General features: G+C 41.9%; 1 protein-coding gene across 1 annotated transcript in view; it reads right to left on the bottom strand.

Annotated features, from left to right (window-relative positions):
* The window catches only part of LOC115007219 (protein sidekick-1-like), a 206,845-nt gene that overhangs the window by 21,630 nt on the left and 158,972 nt on the right, over positions 1-26,243 (bottom strand). The window contains exons 18-27 of the mRNA XM_029429988.1: positions 25,879-26,060; positions 22,185-22,300; positions 18,093-18,288; positions 17,131-17,229; positions 15,770-15,961; positions 12,615-12,736; positions 12,414-12,526; positions 10,496-10,646; positions 6,634-6,874; positions 2,403-2,518 (exon numbers count right to left, since the gene is read on the bottom strand). Coding sequence (XP_029285848.1) covers positions 2,403-2,518; positions 6,634-6,874; positions 10,496-10,646; positions 12,414-12,526; positions 12,615-12,736; positions 15,770-15,961; positions 17,131-17,229; positions 18,093-18,288; positions 22,185-22,300; positions 25,879-26,060 — 1,528 coding nt within the window. The remainder of the gene's footprint in view (positions 1-2,402; positions 2,519-6,633; positions 6,875-10,495; positions 10,647-12,413; positions 12,527-12,614; positions 12,737-15,769; positions 15,962-17,130; positions 17,230-18,092; positions 18,289-22,184; positions 22,301-25,878; positions 26,061-26,243) is intronic.

Genomic DNA, 26,243 nt, shown 5'->3' with positions numbered 1-26,243 from the left:
TCATTTTCATTTGCCAGCTGGGCACTGTAGTTTTGAGTCAGGACTTCGAATGCTTTGCAGCTTTAAATGCTTTCTATTCATTCGGTATTTCTGCACATTTGCAGATAAAGATTAAGCTACGCTAGTATTATTAGTATTATACTATTTGTATAATTGGATTCCAGTGGTGGCTGCGTAGGATTGCTTTCCAAAAAAAGTCAAAAATTCAAAATATATTGAAAAAAGATAGATGATATCATTTTTTAATAACAAAATAATTCTTTGTATTTAGCCTTTCAAAAAAAAACAGTTTTACTGCGGTCAAAAATCTATTTGCTCTCCCGCTTGGGAGGCACGCACTGACGAGTCATATTCCTTAAAGACATTTGATTTAATAAAGAAAAGATTAACTCATTTAATCCAATGAATCACTACTTTCAAATTGAAGATTTTGGTTGACGACAGATATTTGAAGCTTCATTCAAAAACCTCAATAGAAGTTTGAATGTAAAAGAAAATGACATTTGGTACAGCCATCACTTTCAGCTGCAGATTTTGTGTGCTAGCGAGTATTTACAGCACTAAAGCGGTGTACTGCATGTGGAGTTAACCATGCCCATCACAGTCAATTCACGTCAACTTTATTTCATATAGACCGAAATCACACATCATACTGTGCATAAGCCTCAAAGGGCTTTACAATCTGCACATCATAATGAAGGAACATGTCAGACTAGAACGATGTAGCTCATTGATGTGTATTTGACAACGATGGAGGTCTGTGGCACAGAGGAGGCCACATCAAGATATGGATACAGAAGCAAAAGTATAGAAGATCACCAGACCTATCCTTTAACTGAAACATCTACTAAAACTGATCCTGAAATTGAAAGCACACCAGTGCCCACATCCAAAAACAACAACAACAACATATTCAGAACACTGTGCTCTTTCACTGGTAACAGAATTATGTGTCAAGAACTGTTCTTTCTTGTTCTTTCTCTCTCAGTTTGTGTCATGTTCATGAACTCCCTGCCACACTTAAAAAACATTTTGAAGTAAAATGTCAGCTCCTAAGTGTCGAAGAACAGAAATAGTCCAGAGGAGTGCGTGGCGGGAGAACTATTTTGTCATGGGAGGTGTTGAAGAGCTACCACTGGAAGCCAGTTCTCATCTACAGTATTATCCTGGTTGGCATACTTCTCAGTGTGATCCTCAGAAGAGCACAAGAAAACACACACAGATGGGGAGTTGGATATGCTTTGGGCATGGTGTATGATATGACCTGAATTTCTTTACACAATATTTTTTAAATACTGGATGGTACTGGTTTATATCACACAGTCACAGCCTGTTTTCCTTACCAGATGTATGTAATTATAACACAACCGTGTCCATGCATTTGAGGATAAATGTCCTTCCTTTATGAGCTTTCTTCTGCTATCTTTTGTTTGGGTGGTGATTAAGAGCTGCACTCAATGCCAGTTTTATATTAGCAAAATATTTTACATGTGCTTTCTCCGTGTTAAATTTTCCTTTCTCAGGATGTTGAGGGGAGCTACATATATATATATATATATATATATATATGCCACTGAACAAGAAAATCTACTGTTACATGTCTTCTATTTATTCTAAAAATCCAAAAAGGAAGTGGAGTACATTATAATAAACCCCAGGAGGGTGTGTGGGAGTGTAAAAGGAGAGATTTGACTGCCAGTAAGTGGTGCACTCAGGTAAAAATGAGTGCACCTGGCACTTTACCATCAACAGTGTTCCTCCAGCTTTTTCTTAGAAACATGCACATCAGAACTACGTTGACTACGTCACCATCGGGAGGTTCCAGCAAGACAGACTCCAACTTAGTTCTTAAATACAAGAAGGGTTCAGCACATATTCGGCAGACGTGGATAGATTGTAGGCTATGTTGCTTAAGTGGGTCACAAGTCAGGACTTAAATACTAATGCAGAATATCCAAAGCATATTCACACTGTGCATGTGCACTCAATAAATCACCTCTTCTTACCTACACTGCAGTTTACATTTTAAATAAACAAAGCCCTTCCTCAAACCAACAGGTTTATGCATTATTGTTAATTTTTCATAAATGAATAATCCAGCTATTGTTATAGCTACTATAACATGACGAAAAATGTGTTTTATGAAAAGGTATTAAAGATTAAAGCCTCTCTCATATGCATGTGAACAGTTACACACACGCCCCCAGACGTCCTTACTATAGCACGGCGCTTTTAAAAGCAGTAATGTAGGAAGAACAAACTAGAGCGGTTACAGGCTATTACGTCATATTGGGCTCATATTAGATTTTGTGTTTTCATGTCTGTGTAAAGACGTTGGAGAAAGTGATAATAGGCGGCTGGAGGGGGGGCAGGATGGGATTGTGTTGGTTTGTTTTATATACCTTATAGCCAAGTATGACTCCATTCCTCTGTGCCTGACGGAGAGCAGACCATTTGAGCAGGATCCTGGTGGAGCTCACTGCCTCAGCCGTCACATTCATCGGAGATCCAGATGGAACTGGAGAACACACACACATTCCTCCATTACCAACAGTGGACTATCATTCTACACTTGCCAAGTAAGGACCAATATTTCCAGTCAGATATGTGATCCTGACAGGAATAAGTTCACTGCATGCAATATCAAAATCAATTTCCCTTAGAGGAAATATGTCCTCTTCATAGGAAACAACATTTATGTTATAGTTTGGTATACCCAGTCTGACATAAATAAAAGCGATTAATTGATTCAATTGAATATTTCTATTTCTATTTCTATTCGTCTATAATAGTCTGCGTGTGGGTGGGTAACAAGTGAGACAAACACCAAAACAATCACTCAATAAACAGAATCCCTTTGTGTCGACAAAGAAAATAAAGTTACAAAAACATGAGTCATTCAACACTGATAAACCCAATTGATAATAGATATGACATACTATTTTAAGCAGTCTGTTTACTGCTCTATATTATTTACATAAAGCTATAGATGTTTTACACATCACACCAACTGTAATATGTACCTTTCATCCCAATACTGTGCATAAAATGCTGTTTGGTCGTGTGTGTGTTCAGAGCTGAGAAGGCTGGAACGATTCCTCGAGTAACTCGATTAATAAAAGTAATAGATGCAAAGAAGCTTTGTTTAATCGTCCACACCAACACCGGGGCGCGGGTTTGCGGCGGCGCTATCAACGGCGCACTGATTGATTTGCGTGTGCAATTGAAGGTGGACACTAAGGCTGTCACAAGCAATGCCTAAACGTTTAATTGTATGGATAGTTGGAATTGCTTATTGCCACTGGACAGCACATACCCGAGAGAGAAAGGCAGAGAGAGAGCGAGAGAGAGAGAGAGAGAGAGAGAGAGAGAGAGAGAGAGAGAGGGAGAGAGAGGGAGAGAGAGGGAAGTGTGTGAGGGAGAGAGAAGCAAATCCTTTTACAGTATATGGAACTCACTTATTCCTTGCAAAAGAACATCCTTTTACAGAATCCTAAGTTTTGACAGATATTATTATTGTAGTATGCAATTTAAGCAATGAAGAAGATTTTTCTATCCTGTCTGAAATTCAAGGTGTTTTTTTATTTTCCTCAAAATATTTAACATTTTGAAACACATTGACAGGGGCTCTTTTATTAAATAAACTAAACACTTATACTATTGTTCTAATGTATGTGCACGTTTCAGTTTGTACTGTCTACTTTGCGCATTCACATTCTCTCCTTCGCTCCGTTTTGCGAAGGGCGGGGCTTCGCAGCCTGACGCACACACACCTACAGAGCAGAAGAAAGGAGAGGGGAGAGCTAAAGAGAAACACATGCGTCCCCGTCGCACGGACCTCATCGCACGGACAACAACCAACACAGTTTAAACTACTTTTCTTAAATCATCAATTTTGTGCCACCTGGACTATTGTTCAACATTCTGGTCGTCTGCATCTGCAATTTTGCAAAATTACAAGTCGTTCAGAACACCATGTTCGAACATAAGGATGCTCATAAGTGCACGTGGTACCAGAGTACCCTAGGTCAAAGGTCAATGATCGATTTTGTAATCGTATCATCTGATCTGAGGCCGCATGTTTTGGACACTCGGGTGAAGAGAGGGGCGGAGCTGTCGACTGATCACCATCTGGTGGTGAGTTGGATCAAGGGGTGGGGGAAGACTCTGGACAGACCTGGTAAACCCAAACGGGTAGTGCGGGTGAACTGGGAACGTCTGGAGGAAGCCCCTGTCCTGTGGATCTTCAACTCACACCTCCGGCGGAGCTTTTCAGACATCCCTGTGGAGGTTGGGGGCATTGAACCTGAGTGGGCGATGTTCAAAACCTCTATTGCTGAAGCTGCGGTGATGAGCTGTGGTCTCAAGGTCTTAGGTGCCTCAAGGGGCGGTAACCCTTGAACACCGTGGTGGACCCCGGTGGTCAGGGAAGCCGTCCGATTGAAGAAGGAGTCCTTCCGGGTTATGTTATCCGGGAGGGCTCCGGAAACAGTTGCAGGGTACCGAAGGACTAGAAGGGCGTGTCAGAGGCAAAGCAGCGGATGTGGGAGAAGTTCGGAGAAGCTATGGAGAAGGACTTTCGGTCGGCACCAAGGTGCTTCTGGAAAACCATCCGGCACCTCAGGAGGGGGAAGCTCTGTACAGCAAGGGTGGGACCCTGCTGACTTTGACTGAGAAGGTTATCGGCCGGTGGAAGGAGCACTTTGAAGAATTCCTGAATCCGACTAATGTTAGAGGCAGAGGTGGAAGCTGATGGGGGATCATCGTCAATTTCCCTGATGGAAGTCACTGAGGTAGTCAAACAACTCCACAGTGGAAAAGCCGCAGGGGTTGATGAGATCCGTCCAGAAATGCTGAAGGCTTTGGGTGTTGAGGGGCTGTCTTGGTTGACACACCTTGTCAACATTGCGTGGAAGTCTGGGACAGTGCCTAGGGGTTGGCAGACCGGGGTGGTGGTTCCCCTATTTAAAAAGGGGGACCAGAGAGTGTGTGCCAACTACAGGGGTATCACACTTCTCAGCCTCCCTGGTAAAGTCTACTCCAAGGTACTGGAAAGGAGGGTTCGGCCGGTAGTCGAACCTCTGATTGAAGAGGAACAATGCGGATTCCGTCCTGGTCGTGGAACAACGGACTAACTATTCACTCTCGCAAGGATCCTGGAGGGGGCCTGGGAGTACGCCCATCCGGTCTACATGTGTTTTGTGGATCTGGAGAAGGTGTATGACCGGGTCCCCTGGGTGATACTGTGGGAGGTGCTGCGGGAGTATGGGGTGAGGGGGTCACTTCTGAGGGCCATCCAATCCCTGTACGCCCAAAGCGAGAGTTGTGTCCGGATACTCGGCAGTAAATCGGACTCGTTCCCAGTGAATGTTGGCCTCCGCCAGGGCTGCGCTTTATCACCAATCCTGTTTGGGATTTTCATGGATAGGATATCGAGGCGTAGTCGTGGAGGAGAGGGGTTGCAGTTCGGTGACCTGAGGATCTCATCGCTACGCTTTGCAGATGATGTGGTCCTTATAGCATCATCGGTCTGTGACCTTCAACAGTTACTGGATCGGTTCGCAGCCGAGGGTGAAGCGGTTGGGATGAGGATCAGCACCTCAAAATCTGAGGCCATGACTCTCAGCAGGAAACCGGTGGATTGTCTACTCCGGGTAGGGAATGAGCCTTTACCCCAAGTGAACGAGTTCAAGTACCTCGGGGTCTTGGTTGCGAGTGAGGGGACGATGGAGCGAGAGATTGGCCGGAGAATCGGAGCAGCGGGGGCGGTACTACAGTCACTTTACCGCACCGTTGTGACGAAAAGAGAGCTGAGCCAGAAGGCAAAGCTCTCAATATACCGGTCGATCTTCGTTCCTACCCTCACCTATGGTCATGAAGGCTGGGTCATGACCGAAAGAACGAGATCACGGGTACAAGCGGCCGAAATGGGTTTTCTCAGACGGGTGGCTGGCGTCTCCCTTAGAGATAGAGTGAGAAGCTCAGCCATCAGTGAGAGACTCGGAGTAGAGCCGCTGCTCCTTTACGTTGAAAGGAGCCAGTTGAGGTGGTTCGGGCATCTAGTAAGGATGCCACCTGGGCGCCTCTCTAGGGAGGTGTTCGAGGCACGTACAGCTGGGAGGAGACCCCGGGGAAGACCCAGGACTCGGTGGAGAGATTATATCTCCTCACTGGCCTGGGAACGCCTCAGGATCCCCCAGTCGGAGCTGGAGGATGTGGCCCGGAGAAGGGAAGATTGGGATTCCTGCTGCCCCCGCGACCCGATACCGGATAAGCGGTAGACGATGGATGGATGAAAAAAAGTCATTTACAGAGCCTTAAGAAATTGGAATAATTAAGCATATATCACCCCTATAAAAAATGTATCATCCTTTAAAATAAATAAAATGCAGAAGCATTTATTGGCATGCAGATGACTGAATAGTAGGAGGTAAAACTCTGGTAAAAAGCTGGTTTTTAATATTTGTGTTTTGCTTCATATGAGTTGTATAATTCTCATTCACATCATTTAGGTAATCGGGCACTTTACTCCTCATCCATCGGTCTTCTTTTACACTTCTAATACGATATTGGAACAGCTCTGTTGGACATTTGCAAACAGGAAACAGGAGTGAATGAGGTCTGTGTTCATACCAGATTCTGCAGTGAGTGCGGCGACAGTATTGCTCCATGGTCCAGGTCCTATGGAGTTGTAGGCCTGTATCTGAACTTGGTACTGGGTCCAGGGATTGAGGCCCTCTACGGGGGTCTCACTGGTCCCCCCTGCTCTCTCCACTTCCTCTGTCCTGTCCTCTCCCTGGCCGTCAGTCCTCCACACACGCAGCCGGTATCCCACGGTCTCTGGACTACTGTTGTACTCGGACTCTGGAAGAGGCTGGACGGTAACAAAGAGAGAGAGGGGAGAGAAAAAAAGAGCACATTAAAGAAATGTGTTGCAATATATTATTCTTGTTCTACATTCTTGGTTTATGTAGTGCGTTTGTTTATTATGCCATACTTTACAGACAAAATTGTGTAAACTAACTGCTATATATGGTCATTATTACAGATTCATTCAAACCTTTATTTAAGACTCACAAATCATCGAGGTTTCCTTCATTTGCAATGATGTTAAGATACAGAGAAATACACAGAGTTAAGCAAATTAAAAGAGGACGATGATCAGTGAAAACACTGGTGAAGTGATTTGAGATCATCGTCTTGAAAATGGTTCGTCTTGAATGGTCGTATTTCCTTGTGAGCCATACTGTCCGCTCTGTCTCTGACTGTAGGTGTGTGCGCACGTGTGTTTGTGTCGGGAGCAAAGCCCCGCTCTTTGCGAAACAGAGCTCAAAATTGTCTACGAGCCATATCACGTTATCGAAAGAGCCATAGGTTCCCGACGCCTGGTCTAGGGGTAGTGAGAGTGTTGTTTTTGAGAAAGTGTTATAGAATATTCCATTATATTGTGTTTGATTCACACAAATGTAAGGCAGATCGTCAACATTCAAAATAAACATGCAGGACTTAAGTACGAGACAGTTAGTAGTGAGTTTCTTGTGGTCCAGCTCAGCATGGTATGTAGAGTGGTGAATGTCCAAAAAGGGATTTATCGATGAAATGATGGAGGTGTTTATCATTCCTCTGTGCGAGAGAGGACCAACCAACTTTCTTAAACAGAATGCAACGCTAAGTGTTATAGGGATCTCTGGTATGAATCTGAGGGCAGAATAATAAACTGAGTCTCGGGGTTTGAGAGCAGAAGCAGCAGACTTCCTGTAGATTATATCACCATAATCTAGGACTGATAGAAAGACTGCCTGAACTACTTTTCCTAAAAATCAAAGGGAAGCTGGATATGTTTCTGTACAAAAGGTTTTTAACACATTTTGGTGATGAGATAATGTTTCCTCATCCTGAACCTGGTGAGAACAGACAGCATCGTTTAGGGGTGCACCAAATGAAGCTTGCTAAGGCTAAGTTAAACATAATTAAAAACATCAAACAAATATAAGGATAAGACTAAAAGTAAACGTATGACTGCTTAGAAGATACGTATAGTTTTTAAATTTTCAGGATCATTTCCATGGCAGCCGTTTTCAAATATTGTGTCCCTTGTTCCACAATGGCTTAATAAATGAGTGCCAGTGTGCCAATCTCAAACTGTGCAAGTATCTTTTAATGTGTCAGCACTTGGCCACTCTATGTTGTCACCGAACTTGGTAAATTTAATTAATTTTGACGACTCTGATTGATGGAAGGAGAAGTAACCCTATAGAGAAAGAGCTGAAAGGATGATTGAACGAAAAACTAATTTAGGTAGAATTGTGATTAATAAAATGATAATTTGGTTAATACACAGCACTTTGTTCCTCTATGAAACAATATGACATAGTTCCTCATAACCAACGTAGACTGATACCCTCAGGGTATTTATGATAAATGTATTTAATACGACTTTAGGAGCATGTATGCACAAAACACACACAACAAAGACGCACATACAGCACATTCATATCATACTGTATCCATCAGATACATGCACAAATATATCTTATGCACAAAGGGACAGTGCCCAGACTTTTATATACATATCTAAGATGTACAAAAGCCCACCTATTATTCTATGATATTAAATATTCACAACTAAGTAAGCAACAATTACAGTTAAAGTACAGACGAAAACACAAGTTACTAATATTAATTAATTAATTAATTAATTCATACTCAAAAAGTCATCAGGACTGTCTGGGAGTGGTTTGATTGGATTTGGTTGAAGGCATACAACAAAAGAAATGCTTCCTGGAATAGAGTTAGTTTGAGGTGCTTTGGGTATGGATACATGTAATCAAAAAATATCATTTGAATTGTTTAAAAAGAGAGCGCCTTCGAACTTTCCTGGTTGATTGTTGGGCAAAAAGATCAATAACCACCTGTTTCCACCACAGCCCTGCCTACTGACCAGTGAAAAAAAGCCACTGAGAAAAACATAAAAAGCTACATTTTTCATGTGAAATAACCAAAGCTGTTTAACATTGTCAGAACATTGTGAGATCATGTAGGACCTGCATCACTCATAGTGACAAGCTGATTTAGAAAATAGTTTTTTAAGGGCTTTTAAACCTTAAAATACTCTGTTAAAGTCACTATGAGTACAACATTTTGAACTTTGGTACCCTGCAGTGATAGCATCAAAATAGACCAAGAATAGAGTTGGGTCCCAACAACATCAGTGGAATATCAATTTTAGGTCTCTACCATGTGACATACACAGACACACACACACACACACACACACACACACACACACACACACACACACACACACACACACACACACACACACACACACACACACACAAGTGAAAAGGTATTATGTCGGTCTTAAGAATATGGTTATTTATGTGACATGTCTAACTTTAAAGTACTTCCTAAAAAACCTTTTACTGTCTTCTCCCCTTTGACATTCCATCTTCTGATCTTTCGTTCTCTATCACCCTCTTTTCCCTGTTTTATTCACTCTCTGTCATCCTCTTTTACTTCCTTCCACTCTCATTTCCTGTCACCCTCCCTCCTTCTCTTGTCCATACTTTTTCTCTGTCACCTCATGCTCTCTACTCTTCCCGTGAACAACCATTCATCATTGTGCATTACAGCCACAACCACCTATTGTTCAATGCCCTAAAATCACGTTAGTAAGAAGTTCAGTTTGTTCATAGCATATAATTCCACAGAAGATTTGAACCAGCATTGTACAGTGGTTGCTCTGTGCTGTGCTGCAGATAAGGAAGTGAGACACCAAGCCATTTTAAATACCCCACTGATTTAGCTCAGCTTAGCATTTAGGAGCCATAATACAGAATGTCACATTAGCTTTATTACCCTTAATATGCAGCTTACAATAATAGCCTTAGCTAAAACCATTGTGATAGTTCCATTACAGCAGAAAACCTAGCATAGCTCAGGCTGGGCGCTAAAATCACATTAGCATGCTGCACAGGTAGCCCATACTCAGTTTCTGTGTCTGATTTGACAGGCTCTTTTTCTCATTCCATCTCTTAAATGGAAAATACTCTACTCTCAATTTATGTTATAATAGGAGAGGTGATGGGGGAGGAAAATAGAGAGGGAGAGAAAGAGAGGACAATGAGCAGGAACAAAAGGAAAAAAGAAAAGACAGTAAGAAGAAAATTACATTGCAGTTTGTGCTGCTAGCAGTCCGCGCGGTGAATGGGAAATGTGATGGATTAGCATTAGCACTGATACATGGAGTGACACTGATTGTAGGCTGTCAGCCACTCCACCTGTTCTGCCCTGCTGCTCGTGAGTGCACACTCATGTGCATATGCACTGATATGAAAATAAGAGCAAATACACATACATGCAGATCAAAGAAGCACAAAGGAAATCCTCAGCAGTCAAATTAGCACAGGTTGAATGATTATAAAGGGGCAGAGAGCGATTGAACTGTTTTACAGAGGTGTGTGTGCATCTGCATGTGTCTGTGTTTCAGTACCTTCCAGTTGAAGCGCAGGCTGGTCTGTGTGGCAGACAGCAGGGTGAGGTTAGAGGGGTATGTGTCAGGGGCAGCATGTAGGGTTTGAATCTGCCTGGAGGGGGCGCTCATGTTACTGGAGCCGACAATGTTCACCTGACGCATCCTGAACCTGGTGAGAACAGAGAGCGAGAAGTTAAAGGGACACTTAACTGACTTTACACATGTTTAGTTGAGTTGTCATGAAGGGTACTAAAAGTTTAAAATACTTAGGTGTTCACTAGACAGGGAGGATCCAACAAATAGATAATATTGAGCTGCATCATGGGTAATGTAGGATCCAGTGTTTTTCTAAATTCGACCCATACTAGCCCCCGCTACTTCGCTTCTTTAAATCTGCCTATTTTGAGTCCCCAAACTTTATTACAGTGCAATACTAAATTGCTGGAATACCATTTTAACCACAACATGACCAAAAATGAAGAAGTCCGTCCATAACAGGTGGGTCTAACGTTTAACATAGGGGTTCAGTTTTCAAAGCTTGGTGTCTAATATTTTCAATTGATTCCACTTTATCAACGTACAGTTAGGAGAGATCACCTGACAGACAAAAACAACCCATAGTGTAAAGCACTCAATCAAAATATCACAGGACATGTCAACAAGACGACCAGACTTCACAGTAAGAGTGATAATAACTATTCAAATGTCTGTCGTCATATCTTCTGACATCATCGCCCTAAAAAATGATTTTCCTCAAACAATATTCTCAATTTGAATAAAGTGATTCCTCTTTTTTCAACTTTCTTTGTCAGTGTGTGTTTTTGAAAGGCTGAATACCAACATATGAATTGAAGCAGAATATTTCATCAGATAAAACCTTTACACATTTCTTTTCACATTTTGACTTCATATCGCTCACGAGTCGGAAACAATCCTACGCAGCCACCACTGGAATCTATCAAGTTTAAACAAAATTAATTCAAAAAAAAAAGTAAGAGCTGTGCAGCGTTCGAATGGTGACATAGAATTCACCGTTGTGAATAAAGCTTTGAAGCTTCTAACTATTCGGTACAGCCCTACATAAAGACACCAGGGATCATTTGTTAATTTTGTTACTTCTAGATGCAACCATGCTTGAGTGTGGGCGTGAGTGACAGAACGTGTGGGTGCGCACAGTGCATGAGAGAGAATACATCTATGAGTTCTGGTCCCTGTTTGGGAGATGGAGAGCAGGGTGTAAAGAGGGAGTTAAAGCGGGGGATATGAAACACAGACAAGTGCATCACTTCATCTTATGTCCCAACGGCGTCGCCTGTGACAACATAATCCCTGTGAGTGTACAACATGTGCACACACATCGCAATCCCATTACAAACGAAGGCAACATATAGAGAGTAAGAGGCAAAGATAGGACAGATAGACTGATACATACAGAAGATATATAGAGAGATTGACAAAAAAAAAAGAGGGAGAGAAAGAGGAGGAAGTGTTGCTGCTGAAGATAGATCACTTTTATACACCAGGCTCCCCACGGCCCTTGAGCAGGGATTAAAGACACTCCTCCCTCCTCCTCTATTTCCTATTCTCCTTGTCTCTTCTCCCCTTTAATGCTCTCTGCTGCCCTTCCTGCTTTCTCATCACCTTTCTTTTTTCCCCTGCCCTCATCCCTCTCCTCTCCTCTCTCTTGCCTCTAGCTAGTTGCGGGAGGGTAATAAGGATCTGCATGCAGCAGCTGTGAAGGTGCTGACAAACAGAAAAGTCTCAGATGGAACTGTCTCTCTGTGTGTCTGTGTGATTTATCTAACTTCACCTGAGTCTTGCAATACTGCAGAAACTGGCGAAGAGTGAGATGTGTGTGGGTGAGTTTGGGTGGGTGTACGTGTGCATGTGGCAGCGCTTGACTATGTTGTGTAGGCCGTGGATGTTTGCTGCTCACCTGTACTTGGTGAACGGAGTGAGGTCGGGGATCTCCAGATTGTCTGCATTGGGCTGGTTGTCTTTCTGGTAGACAACTCTCCACAGCTCCTCCTTTCCATCCTTCTTCACGACCTGTTCGCCAGGGAAATTGCACGTTACGAAATTGTTCCCCACCCGCTGAGTTTTAGAATTAGCAGCAACTACAAAAGTACACACGCACCTGGCCTTCTACTATCCATCGTGATATGGCGGTCTTGCCATCAAGACCAGGGCGGAACCGAAGTGTTGCTGTCCGAGGGCTGATGTTGGAGATGACTAAGTTAGATGGTGAACCAGGAAGTTCTGCAGATAGAAAAGAGACAGAATACTGCTTTACTCAAAGCTACAATGAACTACACAGACTTATGCTTTCATGCAGCTAGTACTGACTGGTCACCATTCACCACTGCATTTAATGTTTTCTTTCAGATACATCAAATATTTATTGAGCAAAACCTACACTCGTAATAATGCTATTTGTTATGTGTCAACATTGAGTTACAAATTCTTTGAAATAAAACCACCTGTGTTCTCTGGTGCTGTAGCAACGAGGTACAAAAGCAATTAAATTGTAAAGAATTGGGATTTGTTTAAGCAGAAAGAAACTGTAGCATCACAGCATGGCAAATCATTCAAAGGGATCGATCAAATGAAACAAAACAAATAATGCTTTAAAAAGACTTTTCTATGAAGGGATAACAATATGTACAAATGCTAAAACTGAAGAAAAGAACTGCAACATGGCACATCTCTAATACACGTGCAATAACATTTATAATAACAAGGAAAAAACGAAATCATGTCGCCAATAAAGACCTAAATATAAAGGCCAAGATATTGCTTTCAGTCCTTTTTTTTAATTTGTCTATGTACCCATGCTTGGCCATAAAAAGGAAAATAAAAGATTTATTACACAAAGAAACATATTTATTTTACTAAAGCAAAGACACTTATGCTACAACTGTATAGCTCTCTCTGTCAGACCAATTTATTTCATATTTCAAGGTCAACAATACAATAAAGAGAGATAAATCTGAACACCAGCGGAGGCGAGAGGTGAATTGAATGCACAGTTCACTAAAGTACATCTAAGGCCTATAAATGTCTGAGTAGGCGGCAAGGCTCGTAAATTACGTTTCACCCAATTCTAACACTGCTCCATCTCCGTGGCAGTAATGAGTGATAGCCAGGAAACGTGCAATGTGGCAGCATGAACGGCACAGCTGTAAACATGTGAGGGCTCGGCTTAGAAACCACCTCTTCCTGATCGCTTTGTCCAAAACCCAAAGTACAAACATGTCCACACAGAGCTCTTTTTATCTTGCACTTTCCTTCCTCCCACAAATAATATTGGACTTAAATGTAGAGGATGCTTTTCCGTGAGGATAAGTGGTTCAGGTAACGTAATTACACAGTAACTGTCTTCCTTGACCGGCAAATTGTACAAACAAAGTCAATAATTGGAAGAAAGAACAATTGAAAATCCAAGTTACAGTACAAAGCAAATGATCTGCCAGCAGCATCATGGCTGCAGCGAGTTTGTTCCTTGGCTCGTGCTGCTAAACACCATTGACTTAAAGTTTGAATAGTTGCTTCTGTCACATTCAAGCTGAGAGCCGCCCTGCATTTGGTCAACAACAAGCAACCGGAAGACTTTTATTATTCTGAATTATTTCTCCTGCGTGGTGAGTATTTCTTTTTCGTTAACTAGAATAAATCAAAGAGGAATAATAATACGTTTTGTATGCACACTTCAACCAGAACTAAATATTCCAATGAAAGGTTTACAACTCCACCTTTCAAATGCCACACACAATTTATAGCCGACTCTGAACAGACTTCTTCACTGACAGCTGTTGAATTGACTTGGCTTTGGTCAGACAGGCAGCACATTTGACGACTGGGCTAAAATCCTGTTCTTGTTTTAAATGATGTCCAAACAAATAAAAATACATTACAGCTTGTTTCTGTTAACGACATTTGCATAATCAAGAATCATCACACTCCACACTGCTCTAAATTGTCTCGCTCATCACAAGACCGAGCACTTCAGACCCACTTCTCTTCACTACTTGGTTGATAGTTTGTATATCTGGATGGTGTAAGTGCTCTGGTGTGATCTGCTGTAATCCATCCAATACTGCTGCAGCATCACAAGCATCATATTTGCTGAACATGGCAGAATACAGATCTGTAAAGCCAATGTTTGAAATCAAAGGCCGTGTGTTGTAACACACCAGTGCACTGGGTGGATTTTGCACAATATTTCAGTTTTTTTTGTTTTATTGTAAAGAGACTATATGACATGACTGGGTCGTGCTATTATGTAAACCAGGGAATATTTATTCTCGATACAGCGAGGTACATGTGTGCAACAAAAGACAAATTATAGCTATCAGCCCTCATTGCTCTGTAAGTGCATGCAGCAAACTTGTAAGGGTTATAATGTGGAAATGTTGATATCAGCTGCCTTGCTCAGATGAATGACAAAATTCTCTCAACTCCATGAATACATGAATAAATAAACAAGACAAGGATCTATGCTCGGTGGATCTCTCTCTTTCTCTCTCATTCTTTAGTACTGTTTCCTAGTCTTCAGTCCTCCGTCTTTCCTTCAGTCTTTTGCTTTCATGAATTAATGAATAACTTCTGAATCTAAGAAATGTCTGTATCCATCTTGCTTTCACTTTTTCTGCTTTTATTCATAAATTAGTAATCAGAAAATGTTAGGACAAAAATCCAGCTGTATGTGCAGAGTTTTTCTTCAATTTTCCTCCACTTCCTCTTCGTCAATTTCAAAGAGACTTGGGTCTTCTGTTCTTTGGATATTGCATTTTCCTCTGTTCTTCCCTCGTTATGTTTCTCTGTCTGCTCTCCCTTCTTCAGTCATGTTCTTTGATTGTCTCTTGCCCTCTCTCCCCCAGCTCTGCATTCCCTCCACTTTGCCATTTGCAGTTAATCAGCACTAATAATGATTGTAACTTGGCCTTAGTCCAATCATGCAAAGTCATCATGCACACAAGCAAAATAGGAACACACACACAATTAAACTACACACTAAAGCGCTCTCTAAGATGCTGTAAGTGACTAACTCTGTGTGACTGTGCATGTAAATGTGTGTGTAGCTTGTGTGGGTGATGATTCATGGATGCACAGTAACAGCCACTTATCAGCCTGAGGAAAGACAATGGCATCGTAAGAGCTCATCAGTCATATTTACCCTGCTACACACACACACACACACACACACACACACACACACACAGATAATATCTTTTTTAACATTCACTGTCAGCGGCTTGTGTGTGTGTGTGTGTATGCGTGTATTTATAGTACCTGGTGGGACTCCAGTGGAGATGGTGGATGATGTGACCACGCCCCGTCCTGCGGCGGTGAGCGCTGCCACCTGTAGTGTGTACATGGTGGTGGAGGTGAGGCCGGTCAGCTGATACTGCAGGGTCGAGTTGGACAGTGAACGTTCCTCACGGCTCGACTCTACGCCAGACGCTGCCCACCACAGCACGTAGCCTGCGGAGAGTAGAGCACACGCTGGGTTAATAAAGGTGCATATAGACATGAGCAGACATGTCGGCACACAAACACATGCACAAGCGCACACAATTACACATAATTAGAGGCACAAAGCCAAAAAGGAGGAAGGGAGTAAGGGAGGGGTAACTACAGTCAAAATCCCCGTCTGTCCCTATGCATCTTCACAGTCATACATCACACTCCACCACCTTCAAACGTGTGTGTGTGTGAGGCCTGGAGAGGGTGAATGGTCCCTCATCTGTCTCTGTGCTCACCTGGTGCTGGATGAAAAGCAGGTTGAGGAGAAAAGAGTAAATGTGCAAGGTGACCTTGATTGAATAACCATTTCCTCGCTCCCACCATACAGTGTGTGTGTGTGTGTGTGTGTGTGTGTGTGTGTGTGTGTGTGTGTGTGTGTGTGTGTAAGCCACCAGTAAAGCCACTGCAGCCTGGTGCAGTTAGACTGTGTGTATCTTGTTGTGTACTGTAGGTGCCTGATGAATGCTTGGCATGGTGCAGCCATGTCAACAACACACAGACACATACTGTGCGCATACACACGCACACGATGTAGTGTAATCGCTTAATTCACAGCAGGTTGTCATGTTCTCCAGCACCATTGTCTAACAGAGCCACTGACGAGCTGAAGCGAAATGAATTGGGGGGGGGGGGGGGAATGCCTTGAGCTCTGTGATGCGCCACACAAACAACACCCTGGGTGTTGGGAAGCGTGGGATGAGGGCATGTTGGAGATAATGTAAAAAGACAAGCTGCAGAGAGAAGGGATTAGCTGATGATGAATCAGTTCTCAGAGACAGGGGGATGTCTGTGGACGCCAGACGGAAATAAAAAGACTAAGTGAAGAATACTGAAGAAACTCTAAAAGTCTTCGTGTTCTTCGCTCACTGCTGCCTCAAGGAGAAGCTTTTTGCTTTTTTACTTGAATTAGTCATTCTACACACTGTATGTTTCCACCTGTGAAGAATCCCTTTTAATTGGAAATGCTGGGCATATTATGTCTAATCATTGTGTGTTTTACTTTCTGGCAAGAACATACAAACCTAATGTAAGCTTCTCTTATCACAGCTGTTAGAGAGACAGAAAAAAGGAAGTTTCTTGATTATGGAGGGAAGATGGAGGAAATCGTGAGTTAAAATTGCTCTAACCGGTGATGATGCCATTCTTGTCGTCAGGATCTGCCCAGCTGACTCTGAGTGATGTGTCCAAGATTTCAGTAAAGCTCAGGTGGCGAACGGGTCCAGGGGCTGAAAAAAATAAAACATACATCAGACAATATTAGTTACATTTTAATGTATTCAACAGTATTGTTTTAGGAAGTGTAACAACTTTACACACCACCTCCTATTCACATCGGCATTGAACACCAAGCACACACATGCTCACTCAGGTGCACGCATGCCTGTCGTTTCTCATTTCATGTATGGCTCTCTAACCACTCTCCCTGCAGAGCGATTAAGCTATTCATCTGAAACATTCAATAACACTCACACAGAATCACACACATACACATACACACACAAAAAAGCTATCATCAAGCAAGAATTACACCCACCGTTAACCCTGAAACACGCCCAGCACCCAATCAATACCAGTCCATGGCAGTGAGAGAGCGTGTGCACGTGTGTGAGTTTGTGTGTGTGTGTGTGTATGCACACGGCTTCTAATATCCCTTTCCCACTCGATAATTGCTGCTTGGTAATAATTGCTTGTCTGTCTACCTATAGGCTATTGTGTTTTATTTGATGGTGCGACTGTGTGCACGTGTACTTGCAACTGGGAGTGGCAGCTATTATGTTTATGCATGGAACAGTAGGCTATAAATATCAGTGTGCCTGAAAACATGGGAATTAATTCAAGACAAGAGTTGAAAAAAGAAGGGGTGGGGGGGGGGGGGGGAAACTAAGATTAAAAAGTAAACCAAAGAAAGTGATTGTGTACACAGCTGTGCATCACACTGATAGAACAGCTGGACTGAACACAGAGCAAGTCAATACACTTACACAATTATTCACAGGAGAGGCTGATGGTGTTCTTTGTGTCGTGTTCTGGCTTTATTCACATTGAAGTGTGTGTGTGTGTGTGTGTGTGTGTGTGTGTGTGTACTCACTGTCCTCGTGTGTCTGCAGCAGGTTGGGCTGGCTGCGGGGGCCGTCTCCAGGTGTTGTGAAGCAGACGGTGGAGCCAAAATACCAGGTGAATTTCTTGAGTCCGCTGACTAACCCCGTGTGGCGTGAACCAGGGTAGTCCGGGGTGATGGTTACCACGATAACGTCCTCTGGAGACTGCTCTGGCCACACCAGCAGCTGTGTTAAGTGAGAAAGATGGTTACTGGTGACATCTACTGAATCTCCTTTCATCCAGCTGGTCACCACACGGCACCTACAATGTCCCAGTTTGTGGTTTATTGTATATGTTGAAGCCATTATATACTTATGAATTATTTGTGTGTATTTTGTAATAGTATTTTGAACACTGGGTCGTGTGTGAGTGCAGGGATTGGGAGTGATTGGATGCGCATGCCATGCACACGCTATTGTTTGTATTGAATTGTTATAAAAGTCTTGTAAGCTACAGAAGTCGTCTGCATTGAGTTCACATGTCCAAACTACTTTTCTATCCAGTCTAACGATCACTCAGCGTAGTCACTATAGCATTATATAGTCATTATTTTAATCAAGCAGTATTAGCTTCAAGCTACCAGATCCAAATATTGTTATTCAGGCTGCACTTATGAGACACAACTTAGACACAACTTATTTGCACCACAGCATGAACTATGGTGAATCTTCTTTTGGAATCAGGCTAATACCCAGGGGGGGGGTTTTCTGTCGTGAAAGTTAAAAACTGCCAAATGCTAAATACAAATTTGTCAAAGTTGCTAAACAATATTCATGTTTCATTCCACCTAAAAAGTTTCTGCATCTCCAAACATATTCAAATGTAAGCATTTATTTACGTATGAAAGTAGCACTTAACATAAATTCCTGCCAGCAGGCAATTATCAGTCATAACGGCATCTGAAGTTTGATTATCAGTACAACAAAAAGTTAATTTGACTGTATTGTGAGACTTGATTTCATCCAGAACAACAGCCGTTTGGTTTGTGTTATTGCTCTATACACAAAAACAGACAAAGCATACACTTACATATTCATAATGAGAGATAAGCCATGGGCAAAACTGTGATGTGGCACCATATTTAGAGTTCCTGGCTGAACAATAACTAGCTTAGATGTGAAGTTTTCATTTTAATTATCAAGTGCAATGGGTTAGAGGTAAGTAAAAGCTGTTTATGCAAGAAGCTGCATTTAAATGAAGAATTGTAAATGTCTCTGTTGGTGAGACATTTACATTCATTATCACTGCGTCGCCGGTCCGTGTGCAAAGCAAATCTTATATTTGTATCTGATAACTGAAAACTTTGACTTGTACGCACAATGTCTGTGTTCTCAACACTTTGCATTTCCACTGTCTAACCTGCTGTTTCAAATCTTCAATGTGTTCACCACCATTTCCTCTTTCTTCTGGCTTTACTCTCTGCGCAGTAAATTATGTAACAGAACGGTAACCGACGCTTGATCAGACACCAGGCTTGTTTCTGTATGCGGTATCACTGATGGCATACAGTACGTGACCCACACTCATTTTCTTCACACTGTCCCTGTGCAACATGAATCCCGATTATTACGAGGGCAGTGATGTGGAAAACAATATTCACTTTAATTATTAATAATAATAATAATAATAATAGAAAAACTTGATGAGCTTTAGTTGTCCTTACTTACTGAATATTATCACAGCACAAATCCAATCTATAGACAGAGATACGCCAAAAACTTATAGTAACATTACATTTGCACAGCCTCATAGAGAATGTCCCAAACAGAATACAGAGTCATGTATAATCACGGTACCAGGGAGAAGGCAATAGTCTATTTACCATGAGTTTACAACATCATCACACCCAGAGCCTCCTCACAGACAGCATGCCAAGTGGGAATGATTCTGACGCCTCTCAGAATACCAAAAATCATACATTCCTTAATGTCTAATCATGTTTCTAATGGAAAGTAGCAAAAGCTCCAAAACTTGAATCTGGTGCACATAAAGCTTCTAATTTAATTCCAGGTACATGTTATGTGTCCACGTTATAATATCCAGTTTCATATCCATATCCATATCCATATTTGTCTATCTACTCTACTGGGTATTTTCAGCTTTTTATTTACAACAAGCATTATCTGCATAGATCTGTGAAATATGTGAAAAAGTTCAGCAATAACCGAATGCTTTCCCACTGAACAATGTGCAAAAGCAAGCCTATCAAACACACAGGGATCTCCCGTTAGGAAAGAGTTCTGTGTTACCCAGAGACACTTAAGTGGCTTCTTTTCTCTGTGCCTAAAGGGTGCCGCACTGCGATGTCTGTCATGGTAAAATAAGGATTTGAATTGTATTTTATTATCAGCACAGTACAGTTTGGGAGCAGTAAAAGAATGCTGATCTGGCACCCTCAAGTATCAGATGCTACTCCACTTTCAAAGGGTGCTGGGATGTTGGTCGGATGTTGCGATAGTAACGTGTGCGTACGGGACCAGAATGCAATGGAAACCCAAAGTGTGCTGAAGAACACATGCAGTGCAGTCCTGTCCCCTTGTAGACGTGGGACCTGAGCAGAGACAGAACAACACAGTTTGATCTTCCTGCTGTCACATGTGGTACCTCAGGTATAGGGCAAAGTTCTTCATGAAGTGTTCTGTATACTGAGCGAGTAAGTGTATTTATTTTTCTCGCTGTCAATGCATCTTTTAAAGAAACATGAGAATTCAAATGCAATCGGTTTAGAGTGGCAATCTCGAAAGATTTTAATTTAAATAAATGTCTGTTATTATTTTATGAGGTAACACAATGGTGATAAAAGTATTGCAATATTTCCTAATGTGCTGTATTACAAACTGTGTGGCAACAATCCTGGTGTCGCTACATCAACCAGGACTGAAATGTTAAAGATAGAGAAAGAAAGAATAAAGAAAGAATCTGAAGTCAACTCGTCTTGAACTCCTCTCCACTCCGACAGAAAGGTAAGTCATAAAAAGACAGTTTCAAGGACACAGAAGACGCTCCAGAAGCGGTTCTTTGGTTCCCCCTCCGGCAATCAGTTTTGAGCTATATTATTAAGGGTATTGTATACAGTCAGTGATCTGTGGGGGGGGGGATGAGATGCTTCATATCCTCTTTTAATTAATATCATTATCTACTGTCCTCTAACCGGCACAACACACCTGAAGACACACACCCACGTGTGCAGCAGCAGCAGCAGCAGCGAGAGGCTCCACTGATTTTAAGTGGTAAAGCCTGGTATCCAGAGATAGCATCAGAAAGCCACATCAAACACAAAGAAAGCCATATAGTATTTATCACTCAAACAAAGACACAAACATTCACACTTTCCAAAACACACGCACACTGACCCAGTGACGCGCAGCAAGAATGTGATGTGTTTTCTTTGTCATGTTAATCAGGTCCTTAGGGGTTGGTTGCCACAATAAAGTGAAGAATAAATCACGTTCCACAACTACTACGTATAGATCACTCACATTATTTAATCCTTCGCTCTCACCCGGCTCTCCATTATCCTGAATCTTTATTATTTCTCTTCGTTCCCTCGCCCTCTATTTTCTAAACACCTCCCCCCCTTCCCTTTCCCCATTTAATCCTTTCTCTTTTTCCTCTATCAGTCATTTTCATTTCTACCTGGAGCTGATCCCACACTTGGCTGGGCTAAGCGTATGGGTAAACAAGAGCAAGGCAGTGCATTCTGGGACATGACCTTTGAGCTGAAAGTCCGAAGAGAGGTTAACAAGTTTTTCCGCACAATTCACTCCCACATCCACACAGAGGCGCAGATTAATTAAGCATCTTTTTTCTTTTTATCTTGGAGCCCATTATTGTCAAAATACTGGCTATTATCTTGTCTTCTGCAATGCATATTTAATATAATATTTACATGTTTGTAATTGGGCAGATGTTGTTTTTATTTAGAAAAAGATTATGATGAAAGATGACGAACATTTGAAAGACATTAGGCCTCATCAATCTCATGCAACAAGTGAGATCCTGACCATATGAATGTATAATGTATGTCAACATACAGTTTTATACGTAGTGTTATAACATACACACACATGCAGATGCTTACCTTGTATCCCTGGTTGATGCCATTAATAAACTGCTGAGGCGGAGGGTTCCATGTGAAGCGGATGGTAGTCGAGTTGATAGCTAAAACTTCCACTTCCTGCGGAGGTGCTGTGGGAACTAAGCACACGCACACACACACGCACACACGCACACACACACACACACACACACACGCACACACACACACACACACACACACACACACACACACACACTTAGATGCAATAGCTTCACCACACTGGAAACAAACATACAGTAACAAGCTTGGAGCCCTAAGCTGTAAAAGTAAAACAGTTTTCAGGGTTGTGCTTTTACTATTTCAACAAGTAGTGGTTTTAAATATATCACACAGCACCATATTTCACACTGAGATTCAGTTCATTTTCTAATTAAAAATATCTGCTTGGCTTGCAGAAAAGTTAAATGCCAAACCTAAACTCCTATTCTCTGCTGCAAAATGACCTAATTTTTCAATAAAATTAATCTCATCTATTGTATTTTGCATTCACATGTTTTGCATAGCATCAGTTTAGGAATGACTAAATGAGATTAGGGTAATGCCCCTTCAGTGACTGGTGCTGAACAAAGACTGCTCATAAACTCAGCTAAAATGATAAATTAAATCTATTAAGCCATTCGGCCAGAGACCTCAGGAGGTTAGATAGTGGCCACAGAAAGTTAGATGACTCGCTGGAGTTGTTGCTTCAGAACCCTTTTCTAACCAAGCAGCCCTGTAGAACTTCAATACCTACACGATGTAACTGCATACTCAGCTTGAAATATTAATAACCAAAATACAATGTACAAAGCTACAAAAATCATGACACTGGATTTGTATTAATACTTAACTTACAATGGGCACTCCAGCGTTTTAGTATTGTACTCACATAAAGTTGGAGCACTGAATAAGAGGCAGGTTTTTAAAAAAAGAAAGGTCAAAATCGAAAGAGGAGAGGACGCGGATATCCTGGTTTTTAGTTTATGGGTCAAGCTAAAAAGAAAAATACCCGATCTGGAACAATTTGCAAAACTGGCAACTGGATAGTGTCTTTAATTTCAGAAAAAGTATGCCTACTGAATGTTCATTTATTTCAAACACCTCCAATTTGTTATGTGGGTTTTCTGTTAAAACATGTAAAGCCACAAGCTGAAGCTTCACGTGTTAAATCCCTGCAGTGCCCCTTTAATTAACGTATAACACATACAGTACATGTTTCTAACATTCTTCTCTCTTCTCTCTGTTTTGTTTGCAATTAAAAAAACATTTGCGTTTAAAAAAGAAATTTTGAATCTCGGTTCAAAGATTTTAACACTAAAAATTGTAACAATAAGAATTTTCGGTCAAACGGAAGCAGAATAGTAATAACTTATATAGTAAATAGAAGAGAAGCAATAAGTCTGTTTGAAGCGTGTATAAACTTGGCCAAGGCGTTCATCCTCCACCAGAGAGTGAGCTGGAGAGGACAAAACTGCTAAGAGATATAAGAGAATGTGGAATAAACGGTATATTATATTACAGCGGTTTCTTCTATACAAATGAAAGTTATTTGTTCGATTTGAAAATAAACAGGATGCTGGCTGGAGGTACATTTGGTAAACAAGGGCTGAAGGTGTAGTGTTAGACTCAGATTTATTTCATCCACTCCAGGAATGCTCCACTGTGTCTCCTGTTTATTTTTCTTATTTTTCCTTCATGTCAGAGTGTGAATGTGCCTTTACATGTGAATCTTTATGCATTGTATGGAATCTATCACACCAGCAGGTCAGCGAGAGAAAAAGGAACCGTGATCGCATCAAAGACAGGAGGAGAAGGGAAGCGTGTGACTGTGAAATGTGTGTGTGCATGTGTGTGTGTGTGTGTGTGTGTGATATACATACAGTATGTGTGTCTGTGGGCACATGTTATGGTGATTACACTGTAAGGGGTTTATGCTGATGCTAGAGAGCCACATAGTGATAAAAGCACTGTTGCATTATGGGAATGCCCTTTAGATCTTGTGTGTGAGACAACACACAAAGAGAGTAGAGTATACAGAACAAAAACCAGTAAAAAAAAAAATGGAAGAGAAGACAGAGAGGAAGAGGGAAGATTCATTGATGTTAAAGATACCCCACCCCCCCCACCCCGACATGCTGACTGCACTCCTGGGGATCGGCTTCTAACCCGTCGCAGCCCTCAGCTACAGATAAAACACTAAACTCTGTCCTCTGGGGGAATCTTAATTTGCCTGTATGTGAGAGCGGGAGAAGAGCAATGTTATCAGAGTCTAACACTGAGTTCAAACACATCCTCTCAGAGATAGTAAGAGAGAAAATGTCCAATCCATTGCAGCCACTCCCATTAAACCACATTAGAATAATTAATGAGCCCAACTTCCTCTCCTGAGTCTATAAACCTGTCCTGAACTCTTCGTAATAACCACAGTGAGTTTTATGTATGTATGTGTGTGTGTAGCTGAGCCAATCTTTAATAGTGATTATAAACTGTCGGGAATAAAACTCAGGACGTTTTTAAAGAAGATTTACCCCAACAACCACTTCCTCTCGTTCTCCTTTAATGTGTTCACTTACGCTCTCCCGTCTTTCACTGTATCTGCATGCATTTATGTTTGAAAGACTTAAACGTGTTTTCCTCTGAGCAGCCATGTTTATTACAATCAACACAATATGAATATCATATAAACATATTTATAGAGCAAGTACAGACACTAACTTCCTCCAGCTCATCATGCAGCACCCGAAGGTGCTCCTTGGCCAGATGGGAGGTGCAAGTCCTGCGTCGCCCCTACGCTATTTCTGTCTACAGCTAATGTTTATTACTGGAGCTTACAGAGTCCATGAAATAATGCTCTCCCTTTTAATATATATATATATATATATATACAACCACCTATACGTGGGAGTCTTGCATCTATAGCTACGTTCACATGATCAGCAGCTCTGTGCTGGCCGTGCCGTTGTTCCGCCGAGCGCTGCGTTAATTATTTCAACTTGGATCTCGATTGTCGTGACCTTTCAAAACGCAACCAATGACATGACACCTGTGAGAAAGCGGCACAGGCACGCATAGGAGGTAACCATAGGAACAAAACTAACTAGCTGTCTTCACAGCGAGGCTCTGCGCCGCATCTCGCCTTGAGCGCAGAGGACATTCCCTATCGTGTGAAGGCAGCTTAACTCGTATACGACACAAGGAGAAGTAATCAAATAATCAGACAAGAGTATGGGAACCGATTGCCGTCTCATCTCAACATTCTAATCAAGTGATTAACTATAAATCTATTAATAGATTTTATTTGACCATCAGGAAACACTTAAAAACACTCCAGCTTTGTCTCACACACATTTGCCCCCAGTGCAACATAATAACAAAGTGGGAACATGTGTGCATATAATGTGGGATTGCCCAGATGTGAAGTCTTTCTGGTCCAGGACTGAAGGATTCTAGGAGCACGGAAGATATTATTTTGTAAAGTTAATTAAACTAAAGTTTATTGAAAGATTATGCTGCTAATATGTTTATGCTAGAATACTTTGAGTTCAAGAATATGTGTGAATGCACGAATAATTGACATAATGTCTCAAAACTTCTTGGTACATTTGCTTTGCCCTCCAAGACCGAGAAATACAACTTTGTGTGTGTGTGTGTGTGTGTGTGTGTGTGTGTGTGTGTGTGTATGTGTGTCTAAACTCACCTCCCTGCAGAGTGTACTCAGTGACAGGGCTGCTGTAGACGCCCAGGCCGGCTCCAGTGAAGGCAGCCACTTGGATCTGGTATTGTGTCCAGATGATCAGATCTTTCAGCAGACAGTAGTTGGTCTCTGGGCTGCTGATGTTCTTCTCCTGGTAGTCCCCAGGAAGCCCTGCCAGACGGTACCTACACACACACACACGCACGCACGCACACACACACACACACACACACACACACACACACACACACACACACACACACACACACACACACACACACACACGCGCACACACACACACACACACACACACACACACACACACACACACTTGTAAATATGTTGGCTTGTAGCTAAACAAGTGAGCA

This window comes from Cottoperca gobio, chromosome 1 (assembly GCF_900634415.1).
Source record: "Cottoperca gobio chromosome 1, fCotGob3.1, whole genome shotgun sequence".
In the NCBI taxonomy this organism is placed as follows: Eukaryota; Metazoa; Chordata; class Actinopteri; order Perciformes; family Bovichtidae; genus Cottoperca; species Cottoperca gobio.
This window is presented reverse-complemented; position numbering and strand designations above follow the sequence as displayed.